At 37.9% G+C, this 25,695-nt stretch overlaps 1 protein-coding gene across 4 annotated transcripts in view; it reads right to left on the reverse strand.

Annotated features, from left to right (window-relative positions):
- Nucleotides 1–25,695, reverse strand: part of MGA (MAX dimerization protein MGA) — a 90,246-nt gene continuing 64,551 nt past the window's right edge. Inside the window, exons 12-23 of one of the 4 annotated variants that reach the window (XM_068965175.1) lie at nt 24,715–25,232; nt 22,242–22,392; nt 20,332–20,958; nt 16,420–16,710; nt 14,714–16,230; nt 11,432–11,562; nt 8,598–8,649; nt 6,237–6,443; nt 4,759–4,870; nt 3,513–3,746; nt 2,369–2,545; nt 1–1,277 (exon numbers count right to left, since the gene is read on the reverse strand). In XM_068965175.1, the coding sequence (XP_068821276.1) occupies nt 1–1,277; nt 2,369–2,545; nt 3,513–3,746; nt 4,759–4,870; nt 6,237–6,443; nt 8,598–8,649; nt 11,432–11,562; nt 14,714–16,230; nt 16,420–16,710; nt 20,332–20,958; nt 22,242–22,392; nt 24,715–25,232 (5,294 nt within the window). Of the gene's footprint in view, nt 1,278–2,368; nt 2,546–3,512; nt 3,747–4,758; nt 4,871–6,236; nt 6,444–8,597; nt 8,650–11,431; nt 11,563–14,713; nt 16,231–16,419; nt 16,711–20,331; nt 20,959–22,241; nt 22,540–24,714; nt 25,233–25,695 lie in introns of all 4 variants that reach the window. The other 3 variants (XM_068965174.1, XM_068965176.1, XM_068965178.1) reach the window with 3 other exon arrangements.

The following is a 25,695-nucleotide window of genomic DNA, read 5'->3' on the forward strand; positions in this document are numbered from 1 at the left end:
TCATTTCCCTGCAGAACTTGGCGAGGCCCCAGTGTTGCCCAGTTTGGCCACAACAGGTGCCAATGTAGGCATCACCTTGCTCTCCCGGCATTCCTGATCATTCCCTGTTAAGTTCATTTTGTGTCCAACAGACCCAACTTTGGCAGCTACAGGTGCCAAACAAGGCATCACCTTGAGACTCTGACCCTCTGTATCACTGGAAGGATTAGCTACTTTTAAACCTAGAGGTGCCAGCTTTGGCATGGGCCTCCACAAGGTGTCTGCGCTGCTGTTCTCCAGGCCACCCTTCATGTGGAGAATGGGGGGTGAGGACATGCCTTCAGGCTCAGCAGGGATGCCAGAAGCATTCTTCCCTTCATCCCCCGGTTTCCTCTGGGGAACGAGGGAGTCCTTTATCTCAGAGTCAATGACAATCTTCAGCACATCTGGTTCAGAGGCTGGTTCTGCAAGTTGCTTTTCACTTTCAGAAAAGTCATCATCTTCCAAGTGCAAGAGGAGGGGGCTAACAGAGTCACTCTCCCCTTGCACATCAGGCAATTCCTTCAAACCAGTTCCCAAGTGGCCAACCTGGAAAGTTGCTCTGTTCCCAGGAGGAAGCTTACTGATAAAAGCCCGGCGACCATCCCCTGGGAACTCTGTATCCAGAGAGCTAGGCAGTTCAGCCAGGCTAACAGAGTCATCATTTAACTGCTGATTAAGAAAGGCAATCTCATTGAGCAGAGATGTCAGTGTCTCATCAGTATCATCCTCATCTTCCATACTAGTTAGCAGTTCACTGGGATCCAATGCTGCTTCCTCTATAGCTGATGCTACCTTTCTCAGTTCCATCTCTATGCTTGAGTCTTTGAGATCTTTCATCTTTAATTTATGAAATGGAGACTCCTTTGTCTTCAGTCTCTCCCGTCTTGATTCACTCTCTTTCCATTTATGCTGACTCCCTCTGGTATCACCAGAAATCTTTTTGGGTAAGAATTCTTGTGCTTCTTGCATACTGGAAACATCAACCATTTGTGGACAACCAGAATCTTTATGTGACAGATAAACCTGTGCTGTACCCAGTGCCATTCTGACATCTCTATGGTTGCCTCTGGAAGAGATTCTACCCAAATCTTCACAGGAGTTATCCTCACTCCTGACAGTGTTTTTCAGGTGGTCAGGTGGCTTGCCATCAGGAACTTCATGGGGGTATTTGCTGCCACTCATATCTACCAAACCTCCCTCTGTTGCCAATGATGTCACATTAACAATTCTTGGCATCATAAATAAGTCGTCATTTTCTAGGGAAGAAAAAAAAAACTCATTTATCTATAGTGGTAAGCACTCTCTCCCATTCATACCCAATAACCATCTCAAAGGAGTTAAATTTTCACCGTCTACTTTTAAGCAAGAAGATGAAAGGAAATACTAGTTTTTCAAATTAGAGTTAGCCTAACAAGAAAATAGGTAAAATTTAACCAAAAGACACACTGATATTCCATCATTAATAGAAGTCCTATTTAATATTTTTTATATAAATGCTCCCCAAGTTTATCTTTTTGTCCTGAGGAAGACACGCATCTTGACTCTGCTCACCCAATAACTGCTACTCTGACAGAAAGATGAAGCCCTAAAGGCAGCACTCTAGGAAGATGACTCCTCCAGACTGGGTTTAGCAGTGTTAGTATTGGTAAAGATGCCCTTTTACCTTAACAGAAATTAAGGTTTGTAAAACCTAAATCATCAAAGTAAAATTTCCTTTTCAACTCAACTCCTCATTGCCAAAAGAAAGGGTGCTCCAACTTTATCAGGTTAGTAATGTAGGAGTGCACCATCTTTGAGTACAACACAAAACTGATACATATTTATCAACACCAAAAGCTATAAGAATGGCTCCTCACATTCTTTTTATTTTCACATCTTTTTAATTCTTTCCCTAATTAGAAACTGGGCTTCCCAGGTGGAGCCAGGGTTGAAGAACCCTCCTGCCAATGCAGGAGACACAAGAGAGAAGGATTTGATCCCTGGGTAGGAAAGATCTGGAAGAGGGCATGGCAACCCACTTCAGTATTCTTGCCTGGAGAATCCCATGGACAGAGGAGCCTGGAGAGCCACAGTTCATAGGGTCACAAAGAGTTGGACACAACTGAAGCAACTTACCACACAATTAGAAATTAGGAGAGATCACAAAATAGTTCCCATCCCCAGGTAAAAAAAGACTAACCAATATCACAGATAGAGCCAAACAGGTTCCAAAGAGACCCCTCTCATACAGACTTGAATACAATGGCTCTTTATTACTACAGAATATATTCAAAGGCTTTCTCCATCACTTTGAGATACCAGAGATAACTCTTACACCACCCATTGAAGACAACACTTAAGACAATACCTGATTGAGCCACAGCACTACTGGCAACTTGAGGTTTCAGATCTGTTTCTAAGAGAGCAGGAGAAACAGTAACCACTGGTCCTGAGAATAGGGGACCTTTCAAAGTGAGCAATTGCCCTTGTGGAGTCATCACAATGTTGGCAGAGGTGTGTGGAGTATTAGAGGGTGAGGTATTTTCTGTAAAGAAGATCAGAAATTAGTTAAGGATAAACGATCTTCAATTAATGCTAGTGTACAGTCTAGGAATGTAGGAGACATGCCTAAAACCACACTCTGACTTAAAAAGCAAGACATTTCAAATTTGTTGGGGAACCTCAACTTGCAATTTACTTTTTGAATGACTTTTCAGTAATGGTTACCTATCCACTGATTCTCTTAAAGGACAGAATTTTATTTTTGCTGAGGAACAGAGCTACGGAACCACTTTTTCAATGGAATGCTTCTGATGGTCTTGCTGGTGAAGCAGGATGAAGGTACACACTATTTTATCCCTAGGTTTGCTTTCCTATAAACCTCTAAGAAATTACTTCAAGTTTTTAGACCTCAGTTTTTCCATCTGTAAAATAAGATGACTGGACTAGATGGTCACTAAAGTCCTTACTTATTTAGCAACAACATCACTTGAATGTGCAATGTGAAAACTAACTCATATTTTAGTATACATCACCACCTTCTTAGCTGATATAACAAACCAGATTTCCTTGGTTGCTACACTTGGCTATCCAAAGAGTAAAAGAGTAGAAAAGGATATACCATTTTCAGAGGATATAAGCAAGTAATATAAACATAGTAATGTAACATAGCCTCACCTTCAAAATCATATAGGACAGAGTAAGAAATCAAAACCAATTTACTTTGTTCCTATATAGCAATTCATTGACAGACTGCAATCTGATTAAAAAGAGCTTGGTTAACAAAAATAAACTCCTACCAGAAATAAGTCTTATATGTTACCATGATGGATAACTTATTAGGATTTGCTTGAGTGTGTAAAGCTAGAAAATGAAATCTAATGTAGTTAATATTCTGCTTTTAATACAACTCATCTTTCATCTAATTAAAACTAAAATTATGGCCAAGATGTTCAGTTCTTTAATCTAAACCGAATGTTCATCTGCATCAAGGAAAGCAATGTCCCTCCTACCTGTGGCCTGGTCTTTTTTTCTGGAAAGAATCAAAGGCTTCCCCTTCCTGTTATTTATAAACATCTGTCCGAGATCTACAGATGATGCAGGAGCTCCTTCCTGCTGTTTGCTAGTTCTGGGAGACACAGCAAACTCATCTGATCCCATCTTCTTCTTTCTCTTTTGTGCCTCTAATGCTTGTTGTTTTGCATAAATATACTCTAGCTTCTTCAGGACCACTTCTTCCGTCTTACCTATAGGTTGAGAGGGAATAAACTGTCACACTCTATAAGACCCCACATAATAATGAGAAGCAGAGTCCAGTTGATTTAACTATATCCCCAAAAATATGGCAGTCAAGAGTGATTATAATTGAAAAAAAAAAAAATGTCCCACCCAGTCAAAAGACAATTCTGATGGTAATTCTGGGAACCAAGACTCAAATGAAGTAGTATTTGAAAGATCTACTAAGGATTTTCCTTACTAAAGCTGTTATTTATGACCTTTTTTTTTTGAGACATGAACCCCAAAAATCTTTATTGGGAGGCTGAAGGGCGAAGGTCTGTCTTCTGCAGCTTCTTCAGGCTGGCACGGGGCTCATAGACCCTACCTAGCTGGGGTCATGGAGCTCTTGTACTGTCTCATTCAGGGGCCCCAGGGTGACCTCTGTTGTTATCCCCACAGGATCTGTTCCAAAGAGTAGCTGGAACCATTATCTTGATGTGAAACCATCGTAATCTTAACTGGAGGTCTTCTGGGATCTGAGACTGGGCCGCGTGGGCTTTCCGCTGTCCCGGTTTCTAGCACGATGGGCATTCCCCTGTGCTGGATTTTCTTCGTGTTCCACCTCTACCGCGGGAGCTTCACTAAGTTGGGCTCCGGTTGTGCTTGGCCTCTTCCGCGTGGAGGTTGTTTCAGCCAGGTTAAATCCGAGTCACAGCACCATAGATGTCACATGAGTGTATGTTCCTCGGTTCTTTGTCTTGTCCCAACGATTTGGAGCAACGGACATTAAAGCCCTCAGCGCGTCACAGCTCTTGGGTCTTGGACAAACCGTGTTATAGCTCTTAGGCAAATCAGTGTTACAGCTCTATTTTATTTAGAAGACAGCAGGAGAATCCATCCTCGAAGTGTGAGGGCATGCCAACCCAAAGACTTGAAGGGAAGAGAGTGGAGGAGCGCATGGGGGAGGGGGAGAGAGAAAGCACGCACACACATGGGAAAGTATTTATGACCTTTACCAGAGATCATTCACCATTATCTCACCTGAAAGTGATGATACTTTCCGTATCAAAATATTCCGTTTGCGAGTCAGGAGATTCTTCTGTCCTATCAACTTGTCTGCCTGATCTGTTAGCCCCTGAATTTCACTGAATGCCTAGAAGAGAAATAACAATATCATGTCCATCAATTTTCTTTTTCTGAAAAACAGGTGAGGTCTACACAAATTTCTTTTTAATAAAAACTTTTAAATCTAATATTTTAGAGAACTTTACAATGTCATTTAAAACCATTTTTATTGTTTTACAAACTTATGGTTACCACTGGGGAAACAGGTAGGAGGTATAATAAACTGGAAGACTGGGACTGACATATACATGGTACTATATATAAAACAGATAACTAATAAGAACCTACCATTTATAGCACAGGCTACCTTATTCAATACTCTGTAACAGCCTGTATAGGAAAAGAATCTAAAATAGAGTGGATGTACCTACATATGTATGTATGGGCTTCCCTGGTGGCTCAGTGGTAAAGAATCTGTCTGCCAATGCAGGAGACACAGACTGGATCTGTGGGTTGGGAAGTTTCCCTTGAGAAGGAGATGGCAACCCACTCTAGTATTCTTGCCTGGGAAATCCCACAGACAGAGGAGCCTGGCGAGCTATAGTCCATGGGGTCACAGAGTGAGAAACAACTTAGGGACTAAACAACAACAATGTATATGTATAACTGGTTCACTAACACAGCTAACTAACATACTAACACAACACTGTAAATCAACTATATTCTAATAAAAATTTAAATAATAAAGTATACAAGTGGGGAAAAAAAGTCAATTCCAAAAAGGAGGCTTTTATGGTTTCTACTTCTAGGGAAAGTGATTATTTACGAAGAGCACCACTGAGTGGTATTTTCACTACTGCAAGGAGATACAAAACATTTTACTCTGCTTAGATTTTAATAATCAACTTTAAAATCAACTCCTACTCTAAGCAAAATCTGGTTGAAACCACCTTGTTCTAGAGGGATAAAATTCTTGCCTTATACACTTCCAACCTTTAATTATAAGCAATTGAAACAAAATTACCTTAGCTATTATTCTACATGACAAAATTAAAATTTCTGTTAGCTTGAATACTACAGTTTCCTTTAAAGTGACTGTCAACCATTAAGAATTATGTCAAAATAGTAGTTGTCTTGTGTCTTTCACCATGACAAACTTTTCTAAGTGCTATGGAGAACAATAGTTTACAGAAATTGTTGTAAACAGAGTTTATCAGTTTCTAACTTTATTTTCAAAATGAATAATTAACTCTGCTGGTTCAGAATCTGACTTTCAATGAAAAGCAACTCTGATTAACATAAGGATTTTCTTCCAAAGGGATTTATTGGACACTCACTAGTCTACATTCAAATGATAAACACAAGCTCTATTTCAATTTTCTTCCTTTTCCTTTTATGTATCTAAAGAAGATTCTCTTAGTCAAGTCTTATTTGTCTGTCATTTACAGACTTACCCTAGTAAGAATGAGGCTTTTGGAAACCTTGGAAGAATGAAGTAACCCCAATGTGATCTTCAACTTCTCAAAGAGATCTCTCATTTCACCACGGCGGCGGCGTTCATTGGCAGTGTGTGTCCGGCGATAATACGCAAAAGCTTCTGCTTCTTTCTGTAGTTTTTCACTCCAACAATCAGGTTTTAGCTTTAGAGGAACTTGTGCAGCCTATCCAAACAAAAGATTGCCTCCTAAGTATCTTTCACATCTATCCACTTTTTCACCACACCAATGGCACTGTTCTATATCAGACACCAACCATCTTCTGCCTAGAGTATCTTAATAGCCTCTCAGTTGGTCCTCTTACTACCAGTCTTTCTTTTCTCCAAATCAACAGTGAAAGTAAAAGTGAAGTCGCTCAGTCGTGTCCGACTCTTTGTGACCCCATAGACTAGCCTACCAGGCTCCTCTGTCCATGGGATTTTCCAGGCAATAGTACTGGAGTGGATTGCCATTTCCTTCTCCAGGAGATCTTCCCAACCCAGGGCTTGAACCAGGGTCTCCCGCATTGTAGACAGACGCTATACCGTCTGAGCCACCAGGGAAGTTCACCAAATCAACAGTGTAAATTCTAAAACATGCTAATCTGATATCACTTCTCAGCTCAAATATCAACAGTTTTCAAATGAGGGATTGAGAAAAAAGCTTATGTGTATAATTTATTATTGAGAGTTGTTTTTATGACACAAATTACATGAAAAACTTGACTAGTGGAAAACAAGTTTAAAATTTTTTTTTAAATACTATAAGACCCTTTACAATTTGGGAAAGGATCAACTGCCACTCTTCCTAAATCACTGTTGTCTCCAACCATTCCAAAGTGCTGTAAATTTCCTAAGCACTGTATAATCCCACAGCTCCCTGTCATTACAAAGGTTGCTGCCTACACCTATCCCTTTCCACCCTCCTTTATGACTTAACAATTAAATGCAAACCTTCACATTTTCCAGGAAAGTCTTCCTCAACTTTCAGGATGCCTTAGGCTTCCTTTCTCTCTTATTTATTCTTATTTTTAAATCATTTAAAGAAGTAGTAGATGCATACCAGGTTTAAAATATAAAAATGCAAAGAGCTTATAATGGAAAGCAACTGTGCCTTGTACCTATACCTGGATCCTCAGAAACAACCACTTTTATTCTTTGAGTTGCTTTTTCTGCTTAAGTCTATATCCTAAGTTAAAAACAGTATTTTTAACTATTTACTTCCTGCTATGCAGAAAAGAGTCCCTAGAATCACTTGGACTGCAAGGAGATCCAACCAGTCCATTCTAAAGGAGATCAGTCCTGGGTGTTCTTTGGAAGGAATGATGCTAAAGCTGAAACTCCAGTACTTTGTCCACCTCATGCAAAGAGTTGACTCACTGGAAAAACTCTGATGCTGGGAGGGATTGGGGGCAGGGGGAGAAGGGGACAACAGAGGATGAGATGGCTGGATGGCATCACCGACTCGATGGACGTTGAGTTTGAGTGAACTCTGGGAGTTGGTGTAAGACAGGGAGGCCTGGCGTGCTGCAATTCATGGGGTCGCAAAGAGCTGGACACGACTGAGCGACTGATCTGATCTGATCTGATACAGAAAAGAATTCAGTTCACCACTCTCTTATATCTCACCATCCCATCTTCCCAATACAGATAAATCATTTAGTTCTTCTATTGATCCCTTTACAACCAGAATATAATTCTATCTCCATTTCTCATTTCATCCACAATAGACAGTGTCTGTAAAATGAGGGTATCAGTACTCATATCCTTTATTTCTTCTTCCTTCTTTTACCTCCCAATCTGTAATTTGTACTTACACATTTTTCAAAATTGAAATTAATTCTTCCACAGTGTTAAGTAAGGATAAAGAGAAAATCTTGCTTAATCACAGTACCATGACATCCTACACAATATATTAAGAAAATCAAAGAAAATTTATAATCTCATTGCTCCCTGAATTGCTAGCCATTATTTCAGATAACAAGTAATTTTTTAGGTCACTGGAAAAATCAGGAGTCTAGATAAGAAAGAATGCTAGCCTATTTCACATCACATCATTACATTATACAATTAGTTTTCATATAAGCAAATCAAGTTTCACAAATTCCATGCCCATTTTAATTCCTCTAAATTATTCTATCAACTAGGTGGGGTTGGAGGGAGAATTAGGGGAAAAAAACAGTAGTAGTGTAATTTCATTAAGAGGGGGGAAAAGCTGATTATATTAATTCATTGGTAAAAACAGCCCTAAAATAAGTCATAATTAATGTGTTTTACCTGTAAAGACAAATGTTATCAATTTTATTAAATGAGCAATTATCATTAAATATACTGTAAATACCTTTCGACTCCTTTCAGTAGCTTTTTCATCTGCAGAGACAGGCATACGGCACCTAAATAAAGACAGTATTTTCCAAAGTCTTATTGAAATTCAATAATCTAAGACCTATTTCAAACCATCCCTAATTGTCTAAACTGTGACTGGCTTCTTTTCCCATATTCCCATTTGTGACAATATAATTTATTCAACAATATCCTTTTTTCTCAAATTCTCCCAAAAAAACCCTAAAACTGCAAATTACATTTTTCAATTGTGAAATATTTCAAACATATATAAAACTGTACAAACAAAATACATAATCAACATCCAGGTATCTGTCATTCAGCCTAAGAAATAAAATATCCGCCTTCCGTCCTTCTCATATAGTTTTACTAGGAATGTACTGATTCATCGTTAAAAAGAAAATATTGTGTAGCATTTTAAACATATGTAATGTGTATCTTTCTTCGACTGATTTGTTTCATTCAGCATTACATATGAGACATGTTAATACTTGTACTTTGATCATTTTAACTGCTTATATAGTATTCCAGTGTAACTTCTCTAAATTTTATTTTTTAGTATGTTAGTAATTATTTACGTTGCATCCAAATTTTCACAATGGCAAATGCTGGAATGGACAATCCCACACATGACCCCTTGTACATGTGCGTGAACCCTTCTAGAATCTATATCTAGGAGCGGAACTGATGTATAGAAGAAATGCACGCACATCTTCAACTGTAGTCACATCACACTGCTCCCCTATGAGGTAATAACTCATACCCCTACCCGACCTGTAGTATGTTCCCACTGTTCCACAACTAGACAATAATATTTCAGAAATCTCAGTTAATGCCAATCTTCTGGGTATAAATTTGTAAAGTCATTGTGGTTTAATCTTTATTTCCCTTAATTACTTGTGAGGGGGGAACAAATTTGTGTATGTTTATTGGCAGTCCAGGCTTCCTCTTCTGTGAATTGCCCACAATATCCATTACTTACTTTTCTACTGGATCATACTTTTCTTTCCTTTCTCTTTAAAATTTTCTTAATCTTATTTATTTTTGGCTGTGCTGGGTCTTCATTACTGCCCAGGGTTTTCTCTAGTTGCAGTGAGCAGGGGCTACTCTAGGTGTGTGGTTTGCAGGCTTCTCATTGCAGTGGCTTCTCTTGTTGTGGAACACAGGCTCTGGGGCATGGGCTCCAATACTTGCAGTACATGGGCTCAGCAGTTGTACCTCCTGCACTCTAGAGCACAGGCTTGATAGCAGTGGCCCATGGGCTTAGTTGCTCCGAGGCATGTGGGATCTTCCCGGATTAGGAATCAAACCCATGTTGCCAGCATTGGCAGGCAGATTTTTTACCAGCAGGGAAGCCCATGGGTCACCATTTTCTTATTGACTTGTAAGAATTATTTTATATCCTTCGTACTAATCCTCTAACACATATTGCAAATATTTTCCTTACGGTCTGAAATCGCCTTTTTACTGAAAGAAATTTTTAACAATCTGTTCCTTTACAGTTTGTGCTCTTTAACTGTTGATTATTCCTGGCCCTTTATTATTCCAGTCCATAAAGATGGAATCTGTTTATTGAAATCTTCATCGATTTTTTTTTCTTCATTTTTTCAATGTCTTTCAGTAACATTTTATAAAAGTCTTGCAACAACTTCTATCAAAAATCCCAAACAGCTTTTTTGTATTTTTAATTATTTTTTTGTTTATTGCTATTGTTTTAGAACTCAATTTTAGTATACTGAACTTACATCCTGCAATATTACTGAATTTAAGTCTAATTAAGTTTTTAAGAGATTTAAATTCTTTCAATCATAACCAACAGGCAACTGAGGTGTTTTGTGTGTGCTCAGTCATGTTCAGCTCTTTGCAACCCCATGGGCTGTGGCCTGCCAGGCTCCTCTAGCCATGGTTTTCTCCAGGCAAGAATACTGGAGTGGGGTGCAATTTCTTACTCCAGGGGATCTTTCCACCCCAGGGACTGAACCTGTGTCGCTTGCACTGGCAGGCAGGTTCTTTAACACTAGCACTAACTGGGAAGTCCAGGTAATTGAAGGACCCTCCAAATAGCCCTGGATCAAAGAAAAATAGCACCATATCCCTACCTTAGACTTTCTCAACTAGGAATGAAGAATTACTGTTTCTCAACTCATTGCTACTTTAGGTAGCTGATGATATAATAGCTTAAAAAGCACAATGTCTGGCACAAAGTAAGTCTACCTTCTTTCCCTCATACCCCAGCCAATTCCTAATCAATATAAGGTTTACTAAAGCATAACATTTTTTTCCTAAGTCATCTTATCATTCTCTGTGTTTTCATCTCATCAGCTGAACAGGCAGAAAATTTTTTCTAACTGTACCTCACCCATTCAACTAGCAAAGTAACCAAATTTAGAATTTACAACCATATCTTTAAAAGATAAAGAACTTTACTGAGTAGTCCACTGTGTCAGTTATGCTAGTCATTTCATATATTATCTGATTTAATGCCTTAAAAAAGGGCATTTTCCTCATTTCATAGGTAAGTCTAAGAGTCAGAGAGATTACACACTTGCCCCAAAGGGTAAACAGCTGCAAACTCGCAAAACTAGCATTTTAATGCCCATGTATCTGGCTTGGAAAGCATGTTATTCACATTTATATACTGTTTCCTGGCAATAACAAGGAAGTTAATTACCTCTGAATTTCAGCTCCTTTCCTCATCTACTAATAAGAAAAAAAGCTAGAGAAATAAAGGAACTATGTCAGTTACCCAAACTCTTGACTAGAACATTCAGTTTTGCTTATGGTCACAATACAACAACAAGAAATAACAATCCAAAGAAAAATAAGACTTACGGCTGTTTCAAAATCTCTGTATGGACAGCTGTGCTCTTCATCTGGGTGACATTAATTTCCTCCGGGAGCTCTTCTACGGTCTCAATGTCCACTTGTTCATCATCATCCTCAATGTATTCTATACAGTTATTCTGAAATACAGCAGTCCAACAGTAAATAAAGCATTGGGAAGCAAGCACACCTAAATTTTTCAACTGAATGTTTCCCTTATAAAGCCAACCAGTGCCAAACCTTGATCTTAAACCATGAGTACTGATAACCCTAAACCTGTTAATCTTAAAATGGAATTAAGTCATAAAGACAGCATATGGTTAGGGCTAACAACCAAGAACTACATTATAAATCACAGATATACTGAGTTGGCCAAAAAGTTCATTCAGGTTTCTCCCCAAGATGGTATAGAAAAACCTGAACAAACTTTTTCACAACCCAACAAAGATTAGACTAAAGAGACAGTCTCCAAAGGGCTGTGCTGATGTTTCAATATTACTGCAAGTGGGCAAATTCAAGTATAGATATATTAAAGTTGCATAAATCTAAAGATTAAATAGCAATCAAATAAAACGTGGTGAGGGAGAAGGTAGAAAGCAGAAAAACTCAAGTGCTAGTGTAACAGTGCCTCATGGTTAACCCCATATTAAACACCCACAAAAACATATTCAAGGCAGATATGCAAACAGAATATACCCCAGACAATCTTCTAAGTACCTCAATCCCACAGAATGAGAGCTTTTGAAGAATTTCAGATACCAAAAGAAGCCCAGGCTTGCTGTACTGCTTATTATACCAAAAGATGAGTCAATCGGTAAGCATTTATTGAGCACCTACCAAAGAAACTCACAACTTCTCAGGTAGCACTAGAGGTAAAAGAGCTCATCTGCCAATGCAGGAGATGTAAGAGATACGGGTTCGATCCCTGAGTCGGGAAGATCCCCTGGAGGAGGGGACGGCAACCCACTCCAGGATTCTTGCCTGGAAAATCCCAAGCACAGGGGAGCCTGATGGGCTATGGTCCATAGGGTCACTAAGAATCAGACACAACTGAAGTAACTTAGCTTGCATATAAACTATATAGATTATGGGCTATGCAGATAGAATTTCAAAGTCCACCTTTAAAAAGTGTTTATTATGCCAGAAACTAAACAGAGAATGTCATCTATAACTGTACTGTACCAAAGAAGCACAGCACAACATGAAGCATCCCTATCACTTTATTAGCTCTATTGGCTAACAGACATAAATGACTCAAGTCATCATTTATGATCCCCAATTTAATCATCATCTAAATATTGTATATTAATCAGTGCATATTAAAATTAACTTTGGGAATCTGAACCAACAAAACCCCAAGTTTGAATACTAATGTAGGCAGATGCTTTATAATATTTAAACTGAAGAATATGTAATTACATGGCTTTAATTGGAGGCTTTGTAAATAATATCCAACTTAATCAGGGAAGATTTAAATTAAAAAGGTTACTCAAAACTTTCCTTACACTATTCCAATATAATGCTTAATACAGGCATAAAGCTATCACAGGTGTCAAACATATACATAAATACAATGTATAATTTAAATTTGAATGCCCTTACTTTAAAATGGCCAGTGTACCTGTCAGATTTCCTATTTGGAAGTTCAAGCAATGCCACTCTGTATGACTAAGACATTCTAAAGGTTCCATTAAGTCAGTTCTACTGATAGCAATAGTTTTCACTGATTTTGTTTGTTTGTTTTTTTTCACTGATTTTAAAGCAGGACTGTTTTTGACTTGTGGTTGCCTCTGGGGAGGAGGGTTGAGTAAGGGATGGACCGGATGCAAACTATTATATATAGAATGGATAAACAACAAAATCCTACTCTAAGGCACATGGAAGTATATTCAATATCCTATAATAAGCCATAATAGAAAAAAAATTTAATTAAAATAAAGCTGGACTGTTTTTGGTCTGATGCTTATCTAAGCTGACTTATAATGAGACTGCAAAAAGTGCAACAAGATTGGCAATCTAACTCCTAAACTACCTACAGATGTAAGTCCTCAAAAAGGATGAGGTTATAGATAGAATGCAAGGCAAATGCATTAACCATCTCATTTACAAATGAGACAGGTGAGGTTCAGAAATAACGACATAGAAATATTTCAATACACAGACATTTTAGAGTTTTAAAATATAAACCTTTTTGCTATATTTTATCTGCCTAAGACAGTTAGGCATTAACAGAGGAGGACCAGGTAACACAGAGAACAAATCTCAAAAGGAGTGAAATTCTAAAACTGCCATGGCAAGAATCATTGCAAAGGGCCATATTATCTCAATTTCAAGACACCCCACAGGCAGATGGCTATAACCTCCTTATGTTTTACATCAGGGGAAGGGCACAGCACACCACAGCACCCCCATTTGTTTCTGTAACTGAGGTTTTTACTGGAACACAGCCATACTCATTCACTTACTACTGTTTATGGCTGCTTTCCCTCTACAGCAGCAACTGAGTAGCTGCAAAAGCAAGTCATATAGCCTGCAAAGTCTAAAATAACTACAAACTGGCCCTTTACAAAAAAGTTTGCCCAACTCCTGCCCTATATCATACTGATGCTCAATTACTTAGCTCAGCAAACACAACTCTACACAGAAGTCTATAAAAATGGCTTCGGCAAAATAAAAAAATAAAAATAAATTATAAAGGTCAAATTACAAAGGAAGATGACCAGAGGTTAGAATATAAATTCTAGACACTAATTATTTAATTTTAGGAGATGGTTAGAAAGCAACTTTAGGCAGGGTGATAATAAAATATTAAATGATGTTTTTCATTTTGCTCCAAAACAAAAAACATCTCTACAAATGCTGATAGACAAATTATCTTCCAGTTCTAAGGCCACCCATTCCCTGTTTCTTATGTATATCTACCAGATAAGCTACAATAACTTTGCATAAAAAATGTGAAAAAAAAAACTGAGGTCAAATGGAAGTAGTGATTTTAGGACTTAAAAAAAAAACCAAAAACCTAATTTGATAGGGACTCTCAAAGCATCTATTCCCCCAAGGCTTAAACCAGCCTTCCTGTATAATATCAGAGAAGTCTCAAAGCACAATATAAGCTCAATAAATGTTACCTGACAGACACAGCCTAAAAACTACAAAGTCATTTAATCATGATTTAAAGCTAGGCATCCAATTGAATGTATCAGGTCTTAGTTATCTTCTGGAAAAGCTATTGTCTCTAATGAATCATTTAAATTCTTGAGGTTTCAGTCACAACAAAAATGGGCTCACCACCTTTTCTACATCATCAACCTCCTCACTCTGGTAGTCAGAAACAACATCCACAATCTCATCAATAGAATCATCGGTTTTCTCATTCTCATCTTCTTCGTCATCCTCTTCCAACTCCAGAACAGTGAAATCAGTACTGCTGCTCCCACCCGTCTTCTCTTGCTTTGGTTTTATCTGTTCTCCTGAGAGCAGTAAGTGACCTTGAAAATGTCCGTCCCTTCTGCTCCCTTTGGCAGCTCTCCTAGGGACAATGGAGAAGGTTGTAGGACTAGAAATCCTACTCCAAGAATCACATTCAGTTTTTAAAATTCTGGCATTCTCACTAGTTCCACTTTTTCCAAGTAAGTCAGAGATACTGTGTTCTTGTTGAAACACATCTGAATTTTCCTTACAAGTTTTTGTTTCTTTAATTAATTGCTCATTTGTCTCATTCTTGCCTTCTTGTGAAGTTCTAACATATTTCTGGGCCAAAGGGCCCTTTAAGTGTTTTCTCCACCTCTCCTTAATGCTGTCCTTCTCCAGAGACTCTCCACAGTCCTTCTCCTTGGCCTCTGGCTTTGGATTAGATTGCTGCTCCACAACTCTACTGCCTGAAAATGCAACTTTGCTTTCTTCTTTAGAGATAACTGGAAATTCATTTGATTTTTCCTCTGGATTGTCTAAGCCTTTCTGCTGTTCCACTTTCACATCACCAAGTTTTTTAAGTTGCACATTATTCACACTTTGGACTGTCATGTTACTGGCTCTTCCAGAAATGGTCTTAACTTCTAGAACAGTCAGTTTTTCTTTGGAACTGTTATGGTTCCTAATCCCATATTCTTTCTCAACATCTTTATAGTCTTCACCTGTGTGTGAGCCAGTGCTATAGACATGCTCAGAAGGTTTAACAGCTGAAGGCCCTTCTTCTATAAGGGACTCTTCATCTAAATGATCACCCCCATCTTCCAAGGAATCATTCAGAGTTTCTTCTGAGACAGCAGCTCCTGAGTTTTGTTTTATTATTATATTAGTCTCAGGCTCTACAGCTTCTCCTCCTGACTGTAGAACCTTCTTAGTTTCTTGCTCTCTTTTTAAAAAGCTTGTTTCATCTTTCTGGTCTGCATTCTGAGATTCTCTTTTCATCTGAAGTGAAGCAACATGTTGAAGAATGGAGCTGGGAACAGGCTTTTGTCCTGGGAGCTGCAACAAGGCAAAACTACCAGACTGGAGAGGAATAAGACTGGCTGTACCAACAGGCTGCCCTCCTGAACTATAGGTTATTTTGGTTTCAGAGGCTGTTTTACTTGTGAAACTTTGTGGTTCAGGAGGGGAAATCCTCAGGGTCAATGTACCAGACTGAGACACAAAGTTAGGTCCAGAAGAAAGCAATGATGGTGCCTGAGTGATAACATTCATTGCTGGAGAAGACCCAACAGCCTGAATTACAGGATTCACAACGGAGAAAGCAGAGGGTGAAGCCGAAGAAGGTGGAGTCTCTGATGGTTTGGAAGGAGTGGGTAAACGGATTCCCATCACAGACCCTGGTGAGGAAAAAAAAAGCATTTTAAATCACCATTGGCCACATCAAAGACTTTCAAAGTACATATTTTTTTTCTAACAGGTGATTGATTTCAACAGACTGATAAGACTAATCCTAGTATATGAATATACCATATGACCAAATGATTCAAGAGAAGAGAAACTTATCAAAAATATCTCTAACTTTATACCTGGGTTCCGAAACATGACAGGTTGTAAGTTGGGCTGGTTATTAGATCCTCGAAGCTGATGCAAAGGGAGAAGCTGGACAATCTGCCCATTAGGGTGCCTGAACAGGTTCATTCCACTTGGACTCCTAACAGGCTGTAAGACCATCCGATGTCCCTGAAGTTGTGTGTTTGGGACAGGTCTAAGAGTAGGAGAACCCTGCTGCACTGGAATCAACAACAATCGAGGTCCAGGACGTTTCACTGTGTTAGGAGAGACCTGTGGAGGAGCCACTGGAATCTGAGGGGCATTTTCTGAAAAACAGGAGATGGAAACATAGTATCAGAATTTCTCTTTAATACTTGGGAAAAAATAATTATGACAAAGAATCTAATCATGCTACAAATAAGTATAAGTTTAAATTACAGAGTTAGCAAAATTCTGTATGTCCATGATATATGACTTACAGGACTTATGGCTGAGAATAATTTACTAATTTAAAGTTAAGTATTAACCAGACTTTACAGGGCCTTACATTTAGACTGGTAAAAAAAGTATCAACTGTCAAGAGGTACATTTAAAGAGATAATACTTCTGCCTAAAGAAAGAACATGGGCACGCCTCTAAACCTGGATTCTCATTAAAGTTCAAGTAAATTTTCTGTTCAACTTAAAAATTCAGGCTGTTAACACTTAACAGGCTTATGTAGTTTAACAGGTCTTACTCAAGGAAGACAAAGTCAAAGACTAAAAATCACAAGGTACAAAAAAACTTCTTGGCCTTTAAAGTTAATTGATGAATAAGCAAAGCATATAGATTTGTGAAAATTATTTTTCAGAAGGAAAAAAAACACATATCCCCCAAAAATGGAATGTAATTAAGAAATATCAAAGAAGCGGGGAAATAAAGCCTGGTTAGGAAGAGGCAAAACATAGTTTTGAAACAGAAAAGGTAGACATTTAATGCAGAAGATGTGAATTAAAAGAGATCTCAAAACATTAATAGTACTGAAAGATGCACTTCAATGTCTGGAAGAAAACACCAAGGATATGGGAAAAAACAGTATGAGTTTTTGGTCACAGGAGTAACAATAGTAAGCATAAATGAAAGCGATCTAATATTACCATTCAAATTACTGAATTTCCTTAACATTATTATTTTCAATTATTCTTTTTTTGACATTTTTAAATAAAAATTTTCATCAGTTTGTCACTAAACATAAACATTAACAAGCCAAACAAAACAAAGATTTTAATATGTAATATGCACTCTGCCCAAAAAAAGTATCAAATTTCTAAAAGAAAGTGATGCTCCTTAACATTTACATGACAAATTACTACAGAAGATCCATGATTACTTTTGAAAAATAACACAAGACCAAACTGATTAAAAAAAAATAGTGTGCAACTTTTTAAACAAACAAAAAAATCATCTATCTTATATGATTAAGAAACATGTTAAATTAAAACATACTTTATTTCCTGAAAATTTCTATTCAAATTGAGTTTTACAGAATGATTCAAAACCAAATTACTCCCAAAGCAGCCTTTAATATACACATTAAATAAGTGATTATTTATTGCCCTGGGTGAGAGGGTTAGAAGGGAAAGACAAAAGGATGACAAGTCAAATGAAAAAGTGAGAGGTCTAAATCCCCGAGTTGGGATCCACTTTATGAAATTATAACAAAATCACATACTTCCTTAGAAGTTGGCAGTGATGTGAGTCAGCTCCATTTATAGAAGAGCAGATAAATAAATATACAACTAGTATTTCCTCAAGTAGTATTACATAAGATACTTTTAGGTGGTATGTTATATAGAATAACACCATATTATACTGTCAGAATTTTAATCTTTTGATTAAATACAGAAGAAATTATGTCTCTGATATTGTCTTTAATATTAACATTTAAAAAAAGACTAGGCCAACATTTTCTAACTTCCTTCATTAACAGAGAACAAGTCACACGTTAAAAACACACAGGAGCTGGCTAGTATTTGATACTTTTTATTATTACTGGTTCAGTTTATTTATTTAAGAGACTATCCTCCATTCTGACAAGTAATGTTGGTTTCCAATTACAGTAATACTGCTCCTTTTAAAAGTATACTTAAGTGAACAACTGACTTGATTTAAATAAAAATAATAGATCAATTATATGGGAGTACAAATGGGAATCAGAGCAAAATACCTGAACGTATATTCTGAGTGACTGAAATCGGAGAAAATGAACTACAAAAGGTAAACAACTTCACAGTTTCATGACATAATTAATAATATAAAGAAAGGTATACATGATTTAGAAGACGTGACCAGTTAAAATATGACAAGATGTGAACTGTGAGTTTCAAAAGGAAATCAAAAAGGCTTCATCAAACACAATCTTACTTTTGAAGTAATATTATTGGCCATTTTTTGGTATGTGTGTTGACACTGTCATCTACTTTTCCATTCAACAGCACTTCAATTTATAAATCCCTTCTTTCCTAAAATATCTACAGGGATTTAAACCATGCCCCTGAAGACAAAAATATTTAGTAGGAAAACTATCAATAGCCAAGACAGAACTGTTGTCAGTTATTTTATTCCGCCTTATATCCTGTAGGGGCTTCCCTGGTGGCTCAGATGGTAAAGAATCTACCTGCAACGCAAGAGACCCAGCTTCAATTCCTGGGTCAGGAAGATCCTCTGGACAAGACGATGGCAACACACTCTAGTACCCTTGCCTGTCCTCCTCCATGGACAGAGGAGCCTCGTCAGCTATAGTCCATAGCGTCACAAAGAGTTGGCCACGACTAAGCAACTAACACACACACTATATCCTGCAAAGCCTCATCTCTCACACTCCTTTCCATACTAATTCTTCTTTGAGTCTACTAAGGTAACAACTTACTTTAGCTGGTTGAATTAGGATATGAAAGTGACCAAAGTGTGAACTATTTCTATTTCAAATTCACTTAAACTAAGCCAACAAGAGAAAAAAATTTAATTTTAACTAAAAAGTTGACATATAAAATATCAGAGTCCTAAACAAAGAAATATGCTTTCCTATTTCAATCAGTTTATGTATAATAATTAAGAGAATGTCAATAGTATATAGGAGTTGGGCTGATTCACACATGATTCGTACTAGGCGAGAGGACCTAGAATTTTAATTTTAAGCAAGGAGAGAAAAGGCCCTCAGCTTGGCTGCAACATAAACAGAAGCCCTCTGATCTGTCCTTTTTAAATAGAAAGCAGCAGCCCTCCCACTCCCAAAACTGGGCACACCTACATTTGGTTCCCTCAGAGATGTGAGCCCTTAGCTCTCAACACACAAAAGCTGCTGCACTTCCTCCTGCACCCACTTTAATGGCTGCTCTACTGGCTCAGAGTTCCACTCCCATATGTAGCATTTCCATTCTAATGCTTTTGAAAATTTTTAATTTCCTGAGAAAATCTCTAGCCCCACTAAACCATCTGTTAAGGTTGTTTATCTCGAAGGTTAACAATTTTTATTAGCATTCTGGGGCTTCCCTGGTGGCTCAGACTGTAAACAATCTGCCTGCAATGCAGGAGACCTGGGTTTAATACCTGGGTTGGGAAGATCCCCTGGAGGAGCAAACAGCTACTCACTTCAGTATTCTTGCCTAGAGAATTCCATGGACAGAGAGGAACCTGGCAGGCTAGAGTCCATGGGGTTGCAGAGTCAGACACGACTGAGTGACTTTCACTCACTCAATGATTACAAAATTGCACAAATGTTCACTGACTGTCCTAACCCTGTATTTACCATGAGGTCCATCATTTTTAGTGTTCAGTTTTGCAGAATGTAAAGGGGTTTTTTTTCAGTTCTTAGCAGAAACACTTGATATATACCTGTAATTCTATCAGAACCACAACGTTATATAACCAGCTGTAAAATAAACCAGCTTGTAACATCTAGGCCTTACCTGGTCTCTGGCTCACTGGTGGACTCCCATCAATTCCCGAGAGTATAACGGGAACAGAGCTCAGAGATGAAGTTGGTGTGGTCACCATGGAAGAAGATGCAGCTGTGGTCACCACGACTATGGAGGTGGAGGCAGTGGAAGCAACAGGAAGAGTTATGGTTGGAGGAGATGCTACCAAAGACTTAGGAAAAGCAACTGAAGCCACAGGGGTAGTTATCCCAGTCGTTTTGATAAGGTTCAAAGTGGCTGTAGACTGGGTAGGTGTTACAAGAGTGCTGGTATTAGTTTCAGAGACCTCAACAACCCCTGCAATGGTGGCACCAGAAGAATAAGTAGTTTCTTTAGTTCCCACGTCAGATAGAGCAGTCGTAGGTGTCACAGCAGGAACATTTTCTAAAAACACTTGAGGGGTGGTAGTAGTGACAGCAGCAGTCACAGAGCTGCACACCTGAACTGGCTCAGAAGAAACCACAGGTGTGACGACCATTACTGGAGAAGGTCTGATACTGAACTTCTGTGGCCCTGTTAGGGGTTGGGGTGTGCTAACTCCAGGGATCTTCTGCTGCAGGGCTCCAACTTTACTCATCACAAACTGTGTGAACACACCACCAGGAGAGGGTCGAGCCGCTGCAAATAAAAATTTGCAGGTCAAAAATCTTCAGTTCTCATATTTCATCCTTGTAGTGATCGTGTTTATCAACATTTATTGTGCACCACTGGGTCAGTTTCTTACAGGTACTATCTACCTGTAATTTCCACTCACAGAAGTCAAGCATACCTGTCCACACAAACCTAACTTTCAAAATTCTAATAACTGAAGGGAATAAAATTGGATGCTCCTTCTGAAATTCCTTTGGTTATGCAATACAGTCAAACTGCCAGAACACTAATAAGACTGTATAGCACAGCAGCACACAACTTCATCTAAAACAGGAAGAAAGTAAGGTAACTGTATTCCTAATTCTAATTTTAAAAGTTGTTTGCACCACTTCCTTGTGTAACAGCACCTCTACCTCTTTATTGCTGTCCTTTTACAAAACAGTAAAGTTTTGCATTTTAGAAATATGCAAAAAGACATTTCAGAAGAGGGCAGGATAAGACGATTTTTTTTTTAATCACCAGTTAAAGCTACCTTTTTAACAAGAGGTAGAAAGAGTTCTTTTTAAGGCAATGCCTATACTCCATCTTCACACAACTCCAGCATTTAGCCAGAGATTTCAATTTCCTATTAAGAGGAATAAAAACACAGCAAATGACATTTTTACTTAACATTTCTAAACAGATGTGAAAAAACAAAAAGAGGAATGCAATAAAATCAACTGTATATACTATCAATTCTAAAACACAAATGATTTCAAGGAGGCAATTTATTATAGACTCTTAACACTAAGATATTAAATAAATTAGGTTTTTACTCACAGAATAGGGATAAATATAATAAAGCAATGTTCCCAGAATTGTTTTACAAGAGCCTTCTACTCTAAGTCTATACTAACTCAATGCATTTTGATTTTGCTGGCTCCTTGGTTTCATAAATTCAGGGAACATGCATACGACTGGTTACCAAAAATACCAGTTCTCATAGGAGAAATAGTAAATTAGGGCAAGTACTTACAAATATGTATTCCCTTCTGCAAAACAAAATTAAAAAGCTAAGTCTTTTCTATGTTAACAAAACCAGTCCAAAAGTCTGGGAAATAACTATAAAACCAACTATAATTCAATTTATTTAGTATTGTAGGTCATCAGAAGAGTTACTAAAAAAATATTTAAATTCAGGCAAGATAAACATCAAGAAAAAAAAGTACCAACTTCTATATTTCTCTAAGTTTTACAACCTCCATATCTGTATCCACTGGCCCAGCACCAAATCACAACCCTTCCCAAAACATATGAACAGTCCAACTTACCAATTGGTCTTTTCGCTGGGACAAATGCCTTCAGGTTCTTCCCAGGGCGATTTGTTGTAGTGCCAGAAGATGATGCCATTTTGGAATTGGATGTTGAAGGCAACAGGGTGCGTGGTTTCCTGGATGCAGCCACCTTGGCATTGGATGCTACCTTGGAGATGACAGTACTGAGGGTTGAGAGGTCCAGGACTGAGGGTCGCAACCTGCCTGTGATATAAGCAGCTAGCCTATTGGCTGGATGCAATGCCCCCATCTGTCCCAATAGCAACTTAGCCTGCGGGTAACTCTTACCATTAACCTGAAACAAGTGGCAAAGAGAAATTCTGTAAAGATAAAATTCTCTTGCTAACTCATCTCCCTTGACAAGGGTTTCATTTTTACAAGGTTTTAAAAGTCTATTTTTCAGATTTAAAGGGAAAAAGAAATGGACTTTTCCCATTTGGTATAATCTGAGTATTTAGGAGATGAAAAAAAATGCTGCCATCTGATATTCTCAGCTAATCTCATCTCCTTCATTTTGGAAGTTTAAAAACAGAATCTTAGAAACTCATCATACCTGCGTTCTAGATTTGTGGAAGGTACAGTCAAATCTAAGGAATCATCCAATTGTTTTACTTGTCAATAAGCAATTATGGTTGAGTTATTAATAATCATCAGCATAAAAATGAGTAACTGAGTTCCACAGAATCTCTCTGATGAGACCAGAGGCATAATGAAACTTTCTCACAAGGGTCCTTAATATTTGAAAAATACATGGTAGTCTGCTTTAATTTATGAGAAAGTCACTGTTACAAATACCTAAGCCACAAAGTCACCTTAGTTTTCAGTTTTCAAAAAATTCAATTTTGAAGTCAACTATCTTCATCTTTTGCACAAAACTTGGACTCAAAATAAATGATAGTTGAAATTCATTGTAATTTTTTTAAGTTGCCACTAAATTGTCAGAAGAAAGTGAATCAATGAATGAGGTAAAGATTCTTCTCTATTGCCTGAGTTGTCAGACTGCCCATCTTAGACAGAAGAATGGAGTTCTCTATGTCTTATTGCTAAATGACTATCGAAGCAATCTTTTTCTGTCTCTCTTTTCCATTATTTAAAGGGGTGAGGAAGTGGAGTAAGGCAGAGAAAATCCTACTCTCTAAATTAATAGAGAACTGGTAAGGAGAATAGCTACACCAAGCTACTCCCTCTTCTAAGGCACAAAATTATTCTGTTTCTTAGGTAAAATTATTATTTCCAGACAGATCAGTATATATTTGCCCCGAGTTTGATCCAAAGAATATGATCTTTCCATCCTAGAGTAAACTTTCCTACACAGTTTTCCAGGCTCTGTGGAGTCTGGATCAGATACTCCTGTCTTCTCCTTTGGGACTTGCTCTGAAGACTACTCGGCAGCTTTCCCAAAGCATACCTTACAGTGGCCTGACTGCTATGCAGGTTCATATTTTATGGGGGCATTCTGAGTCCCAGATGGGAGAACACAAAATTTCTATGACTGCATTTGAAGAGGGCCTAGTCTCACTAAAATATCAGGTAAGTTGCTGTTCTCAAAGCATCAATCAGTAAATGAAACAAGGAGAAAACACTCTCATTATTAAGAGTTTAAGAAATATCAACAGAAGCAGTTACATAGCAACTGCAATAGAAAGTTTTTAATTAAGTAGATCAGTTATAATGGTGGCATAGCCCTTAACCCAGAGAAGCAGTTGAGCTAGTCAAGTCAAGTAACCTTAGCAGTAATGTCAGACACGACCCCACATTTGGTACTCTGATATAAAAGTGCATTTAATGTCACTGAACAAAAGGAAACTCTTTTGGACCTATGACTACATTTTACCTCAGAACTTTCCTTCAAAAAGATTTTCTACATGCCAGTGTAATTTTCCTAACATATCTGTCTGAAGTACTAAGTAGCAAGGATATAGATATTTGCCCTATAATAATGATTAGACTGGCAAGAACTCTATGAATCAAATAAAGATAAAATATGTAAACTGTGGCTCAATTTTTTAAAAATTTATGTATTTGAATAACATCTTCCTAAATTTAAATTTTCTCCCAAGTTTTCAAACATATATTGCTTATCTTAAAAATTAACTTCACTTCATTTTATTTTAAAAGTTATCTGCTAATAATAATCCCAAGAACTAGACTGAATCCCTTACTATTCTTGCTTGACTGTCAAAATATCACTATAGCCTAGGTAAAACAGCTTAAGGGCAACTTTCTGGGAAGACTAGAAAGAAAACTATAAGCTAACACAGGGCTCTACCTTTCTGTTTGTAAATGTGCCAAAAATTCACCCTAGGTATGCATCTAACCTAGGCCTATTACAAAAAGAGATGATGATTCTGTCACCCAGTTCCCAGGGAATGCAAAGATAAATAATATAAGGCCCACAAAGGGCTGTGAAAAATCAAGGTGGTACCTAAGTATAAAAAGGTGCTACATCCAGATTAAAGATAATTCTCACCTGGATAAGCCCAGATGTGCTTGAACTGGGTTTACGTTTATAGGCCACAAGCTTCCCTGCAGGAGAAAGCCCTGTATAAAAGGGCAGACCTTTGCCTCCATGTAATCTCTCCCTCACTGAATCCAGGGCATCTGTCTGCACGGGAGAGACATCATCCATTTTCCCAGGGGATAATGGACCGTCAGGAGTCTCTGATCCAGATTTCTCAGCCATATCATCTTGATCTTGACATGATGGCATAGAGATTTTCACACGAGAAGAATAAACAGGAGGATTCTTTTCACCCCGGCTCTTTCGCTGAGAAGCCAACTCAATGATGAAGCTGCCCACCTTAAGTGACTGTGGCATGTTGCTATTGATGTGCTGGGATAAGATGCTCAAAATCTTGTTCCGATCCTCCTCCCAGTTGCAGTCTGAGATGATCTCGATCAGTTTGGTGGGACCACCAGGTGACCTCTGATGCACATAGGAGGTAGAAGCTGATTCCCCTTCATTGCAGGAAGATTTCCAGCTCTTTTCTGATAAGGAATTGAAAGATATTTCGGTATTATAGCATTCTGTACTGAACTTTGAAAGATTTTCATTTTTCCTGAGTTCTCAGAAAAGTGCCAGGGGCATAGATATTCAACAGTTGTCCAGTATCCCATTCCCATGGACTTTCAGTGGTAAACTGACACTTACAATTTGGGAGTTTTCCATGAAAAATAGAAAAAGATTCCAGAAAATCAGACTATAATAGTCTTCACTATTCTACTCATTGGGCTCTCTTAATAAAAGTGAATCCCTCTTGAGACTGCTCTAAAAAGCCATTAACTATTACATAAGAAGGTACTATCTTGCAAACAAAGTATATAACCAGGGTTAGGCTTACTTAGTATAGTGTACTTGCTATCCATATAAGCAAAGCAAAGACACTTGCAAGATGCTTTGTAATATGTGAGGGGTAGAGTCAACCCTAAAGAACAGCAAGAAAGATGATGT

This window comes from Capricornis sumatraensis, chromosome 2 (assembly GCF_032405125.1).
Source record: "Capricornis sumatraensis isolate serow.1 chromosome 2, serow.2, whole genome shotgun sequence".
In the NCBI taxonomy this organism is placed as follows: Eukaryota; Metazoa; Chordata; class Mammalia; order Artiodactyla; family Bovidae; genus Capricornis; species Capricornis sumatraensis.